The sequence below is a fragment of the Patella vulgata genome, chromosome 1 (genome assembly GCF_932274485.2).
Source record: "Patella vulgata chromosome 1, xgPatVulg1.2, whole genome shotgun sequence".
Classification (NCBI taxonomy): domain Eukaryota; kingdom Metazoa; phylum Mollusca; class Gastropoda; family Patellidae; genus Patella; species Patella vulgata.
Window position 1 is genome coordinate 44,229,067 of NC_065879.2, and position 6,187 is coordinate 44,235,253.

Consider the following 6,187-nt stretch of genomic DNA (forward strand, 5'->3'; position numbering starts at 1 on the left):
AATAAAAAATAATAATAACCGGCGCGCGCCCGATAATAACTGGCGCGCGCCGGATAATTTCCAATAAGAAATAGAATGAAATGGAGTTTAAAGTCCTACTGTTCTGCTCCTACTGGACTAATCAAGACGGGCATACGCCATATATAGTGCGTACTATGAGGAAAAGTTTGCCCGGGCATTGGTACTACGGCTTACTCTTATATCGAATTCTAAATGCCAGGGGATCATTTACGTGCATACCAATGTGGACACCAGACCTCGGTATTTCGTCCCGTCCCACTTACTGTACGTTGACCGTAGGCTCGCTATCCAGGAGACCCCTTGTTCCATCACTGCTTTGGCCGAGAAAGTTCATCGGCATTTTCCAGCATGGTTCCTCCTGCACCATTGATTGACAAGCAGGAACCACGCCGGAAAATCCCGAGGAACTTTCTCGGCCAACGCAGGGATGGAACACGGGACCACCTAGATAGCAGGCCAACGTCTTATTAATTGAACCACGTTGGGTAGCCAAATAAGGTCTGACATTGAATCAAGTGACGTGGTTTTGATTCCCGCCTTGTACGTGGCAAAAGGAGGGTCGGGTCGCCTGTTCAACCGTTTTCTTTCGGGTGTTCTGGTTTCCTCCTACTGCTAATTACCCCTTCGCACAACCCAAGAGAATTATTAAAATAAAATGTAAGCATATGTTAGTCCCGAAATGACCTAGTTTGTGTCGAGTAGACGTTAAACCCCACATGTCTGTTCTTTCGGGTGTTCTGGTTTCCTCCTACTGCTAATTACCCCTTCGCACAACACAAGAGAATTATTAAAATAAAATGTAAGCATATGTTAGTCCCGAAATGACCTAGTTTGTGTCGGGTAGACGTTAAACCCCACATGTCTGTTGGTGGAAAATTCAATTTATCCGGCGCGCGCCAGTTAATATCCGGCGCGGGCTAGTTATTTATCCGGCGCGCGCCAGTTATTTATCCGGCGCGCGCCAGTTATTTATCCGGCGCGCGCCAGTTATTTATCCGGCGCGCGCCAGTTATTTATCCGGCGCGCGCCGGTTATTATTATTATTTTTTTTTTTTTTTTTTGCGTCCCTTACCGGGCTCCGGAAATGTACATGTATATGTAAATGAGATGCGTTCATAACAAGACGAAGAGTGTTAAATTGGGACAATTGGTTTCGTTTTACCAGATAATTTTACTTTATATCTATATATCCTAAATAGGAAGCGCTAGATAATGTACATCAAAACTATGTCAAAGTTAACCCGATTTATAAAATTTTATCAGCGTAAAGATAACACGCGTTGTTCATTGTCATAGTACACGTATGCAGTGAATGATCTGCGTAGGTTTATTACATGTTTGTGTACTGAAGAGTTTCAGTTTATAATTTTAATGGGCTATGCGGTCCTTGTATCTAAAGTTTATTGGTTTGATCGTCGGATTTGTGTTTCTGTCCTTGGGATTCCAGTGGTTCGTGTGGAAACATGCTCTTGTGCAAGTTTCGAAACACGCAGACGCAGAACAAAATGTGAAAGATTCTGTGGTAACGAAGATATGTGAGAAAAGTAAATCATGTAATGTTAAAGTGAAGAAATTGGATACGCTCGCACCTCCTGAAAAACAGGTATTGGTTGTGCCCAGTCTCGTCGATCTAACTGAGTCTGTTCCTAAGAAGGGTAATGCAGCAAAAGGTCACCAGCATGTAGCAAAAGTACCTAAACTTAAAAAGCTTACAACCAAAACAACAAAAGTGGTAAGCATACCAAAACTGACAAAGCCGCAAAAAGGTAAAACACAGATTGGTGCCACGGCTAGATCATACAATTTAAGCATCAAAGAACTGATATCAAATATCATATTATCCAAATCGGGATTACCAATTCAACATCCGAAGCATGTTGGTATTTGGAACACTAAATCGGGGTCTGACAGAATTGTTGAACAGATGTGCTATATTCCAAAATCGTCCCCCATATCTGTCAAAAAACCTAAACTCATATTGACTGACGGTGGTTCCGGTACTTGGGGTGTAACGCCTGGTAGTGAAACATTCAAACGTCACAAATGTCCAGTTCAAAACTGTGAAATCATTAATACTCATCCCGAGGACGGGGGTAAAATAGACGCCTTGTTGCTAGGACAATTTCTGCCGGATTTGGAAAACTATATCAAACTGTATCGTAAACCTGAAATAGTGTGGTTATTTTTCTGCTTAGAAAGTCCCCGGGCGACTACTACATTTCATTTATTAGAAAATCTTGTGAACTGGACTGCTACATACAGAAGTGATTCCACGATAGTAGCTCCTTATGAAAAATGGGTACCTCATCAAAATTTAACAGCTGCGATTAAACCAAAACGGAATTATGCCGAAGGCAAAACAAAAATGACTGCTATGTTTGTATCGAATTGTGCATCATCTAACGATCGACTATATTATGCATACGATTTACAAAAAAATATAACCGTTGATATTTACGGATATTGTGGAACATTAAAGTGTCCAAGGAACGCTGGGTCAAAATGTTTTGAAATGATGAGTAAAGTTTATAAATTTTATTTAGCGTTTGAGAATGCTAACTGTAAAGACTATATAACAGAGAAATTTTTTGTAAATGGTCTACAGTAAGTATTTCGTTATATGTATACTGTTACGCTTGAATTGTATGTGGTGTCCAGTTTCATTATACATACCAGTCACATTACATTAATACATTTTTATTCTAAGTTATTTATGATAATGCAGGTATCATACGTATATTGCGACATGCCGCAACGTTCTATATCTTGCGATCTACTGTTAATGCTAGGTTCCGACTATTACGATTCGTGCCGCAGTTGAAATCGTGGTTTTATTCATGGAGTAATCGTGGTGATCCTATCAGGTCTTAGCATACATCGAGGTCAGTCGTAGCTATCATGTTGATCGTATCGGATCGTTTCCAAACGTATCAGTAGGCCTACATACCAAATCGTGGACTCAAAAGGGACAATCATATCGTAACACATCGCACGACAGTGGGAACTTAGCATTAATTTATACCATTTATGCAGTAGTAAAAAATGAATTGGAAAAGAGTGTTATCCTTGGGCAGCGAGTCTGATCAAATATATGGATGTAAACGAATATTTGTTTTTCTACTCAAGTTCTATTGAACACATTGTGTGTCCGTTGTTTACACAGGGATAAGTTTAACAACTGGCAGATTGTATGAAGAGAGAGAGAGAGAGAGAGAGAGAGAGAGAGACTAGGTCATTTCGTTACTAACATATGGATCAATTTTATTTCAATAATTCGCTTGTGCGTAAGGGTCTTTAGTAGTGGGAGGAAACCGGAGAACCCGGAGAAAACCCACGAGGTTGGACAGGCGGCCCTACTCCTAGCCACGCACAACCGAGAAATCGAAACCACGACAATTGAATCAATGATACAGCGCGTACATGCTAACCATTTCACAGCAAGTGTCAAATTTCGCAATATAAAAGTATATTATTTAACATTTAAGGAATTTTGTCTGATCGTCCAAGCTGAAAGTCTTGAGTTATACGACAATCCTTCTCTTAGATGGGAGCGGGGGACCAGCGCTGGACTTGTCCGAGTTAACCTTGGAAGACACGCATTTCATTTCATTTATTTAGATGTTACACATTGATTAGAAATCTACTAAATGCTTAATTTATTTTTGTTCTTTATGCTTATCTTTATTACATTTTCTCCAGACATGACGTCATACCAGTGGTAATGGGGGCAAGGAAGGAAGACTATGAAAAGGTCGCGCCACCAAACAGTTTTATCCATGTGGATGATTTCAAATCTCCTGAAGAGCTAGCAGCATATCTTCAAAAACTAGATCAAAATGATGATTTGTATAATCAATATTTTAAATGGAAGGGGACGGGTAATTTCCTAAACACAAAATTCTGGTGTAGACTCTGTGCCTTGCTCAATGATGAAAATAGACCTAATATAAATGTTAACTTAGAAGAATGGTGGAGATCCGAGGGGGTTTGTACTAAAGCTAGGTGGAAAACATAGTCTTATTCACGTTCTACTTTTAAAGCATTGTTTTAACTGCAATATAGATAGATCATTTGTTTAGTATGTAAGTCTGTCATCATTAGTCCAGCCGGAGCATAACAGTAGGACGTTTTAACGATCCCATTTCATTTTATTTAGTATGTAAGTGTCTCAGATGCACTAACTTGCTTGGTCAGTGGGGCGTCTCTCCTCGGGTGAACACACTTTGGATGGACAACTTCGTGGATAAATTACCATTACATTACTGAAGACATTATTCTTCTGGTGTGATGAAGGACATAGAGCCTACTGGTTGTGAATGGTATTCTGAGGGTCATTCATTTTTTAGATTTGTTTTAGATGGTGCTTTCGTTTTAAATTTCAGATTTCGTTCGTATTTTATTTATGTCACAAATTTCTTACGTTGAAAGAAAAAACGATAGGTTAAATCATAAGTGGAAATAAATCATTTGTAATAATACAATGATCTCCCTTTCTCTAGTTTAGCTTAGGAGAAATCTATGATTGAATGCACTCAACCATGACACAGAATACAGGTTAACAGATTCCTTGATTTCTATTTTGTAAAGAAATGATTTGTTGTACTTGCTTGAAAACGTTTGAGAGAATACTCTTCGAAACGTTGCCAAAAAATAAATCAGTAATTATTCTTCCATAAGTATGTGTTATAGTTTACTGAAATGATTATGGTGACGCTATGCAACCATAATAATACTAGGACAGTTCAGGCATGCCGAATCGGTTTGTGGATGGTTTTCATAGCCAGGTAAGCGGTGGTTAAAGACCGTTATACTGTACCAGATAAAAAAAACACTATGAAGAGTACATTGTTATGCCTATGATGCAGGTGTATTACATTGATATTACAATTTCCAAGCACATTATTTACCAAACCCAACATGCAACTTTAACACAAAAATCCTTACATTTCACTGAATGTAATTATTTTAAATTTTGGTTACAAACGGTAAATGGGGAAATAATGTTTTACAATGCCCCACAGTGCAATATGTGGTCGAAATAGGGCCTGTATATAACTTATCTATAACGCGCTTACTTTTTTTAAAAGCCAGCAACGCCAGCATTACAGGCAAAATCAATCTTCATTTAGTCCGCGATTTAGGCAAATTTAAAACTAGATAATGACTTACAAATAAAATAACTAATGACTGGTGTTATCCTTTAATGCAAGTTAAATTTCACAGTCCTGTTCTTTACTGACAGGGCGTCACGATGGCTAAGTGAGTAAGACGCTGGCTCGCTAGTCTGGAGGTCGGGTGTCTGATCCCTGCATTGGCTGAGAAAGTTCATCCAGATTTTCCGGCGAGGTTTCCCCCTTGTCAGTGATACAGGGCGGAAGGACTGACTAGGACAGCTGTCTAGTCCTTCGGATGGGACGAAAAACCGAGACCCCGTGTACACATTGGCGTGCACGTTAAAGATCCCTTGACAGTTGGAATTTGATATTAGAGTAGGCCGTAGTGCCGCTGTCCGGGCAAAATTTCCCTCATAACACACTGTATTGCGTATGCCCGTCTTCATTAGCCCAGTTCGACGTTAGGACGCAGAACAGTAGGACGTTAAATCCCATTTTATTTCATTTCTTTACTTTCAGGGAAAATAATTTTTATAAATATTATTTGTAATATGAATAGTTGCTATAGGTCAAAAACTTTGTGTTTATCGTTTATAATTAAAATCAGTCATAATTTTAAAATGATTAAAGGTGAATTATGAAAGACTTAGATAAAAGATGGCAGTTCTTGCTATAATAGTTCAAATATAAATAATGAAAAATTAATATAGAAGAGAAATTATTTATTATAGTGACGTTATGTTATACAATATGGGCCTATTAGTCACTTTAAATATAATTAATAATAAAATAAATGAGTACATGTTATAATAATATAAATATTTGTAGTTATTTTTGTGAAATTAGTTAGGATTAAATAAAGATTTCTCGTCTTATATTAAACGACTTTGTAATGTATTTTGCATAATATCGAGGGTAATTCATTAATTAATTTAATCATTTTGTTATTGTCATTTAAGTTTGCGAAATCAGGTTCCAGTTTTGTCATTGTTTCTTACATTTATCTTCTTTCCTCATTGTTTTTTGGACAATGAAGAATAAATTATGTCACT

At 37.9% G+C, this 6,187-nt stretch overlaps 1 protein-coding gene across 1 annotated transcript; it reads left to right on the forward strand.

Annotated features, from left to right (window-relative positions):
* Positions 1–1,327: 1,327 nt before the first annotated feature.
* LOC126819755 (glycoprotein 3-alpha-L-fucosyltransferase A) lies at positions 1,328–4,691 on the forward strand. Its single transcript, XM_050547957.2, has 2 exons — positions 1,328–2,625; positions 3,721–4,691. Exons 1-2 carry the CDS (start codon positions 1,400–1,402, stop codon positions 4,034–4,036), a joined length of 1,542 nt encoding a protein of 513 aa, XP_050403914.1. The 5' UTR covers positions 1,328–1,399; the 3' UTR covers positions 4,037–4,691.
* The last annotated feature ends 1,496 nt before the right edge of the window (positions 4,692–6,187 follow it).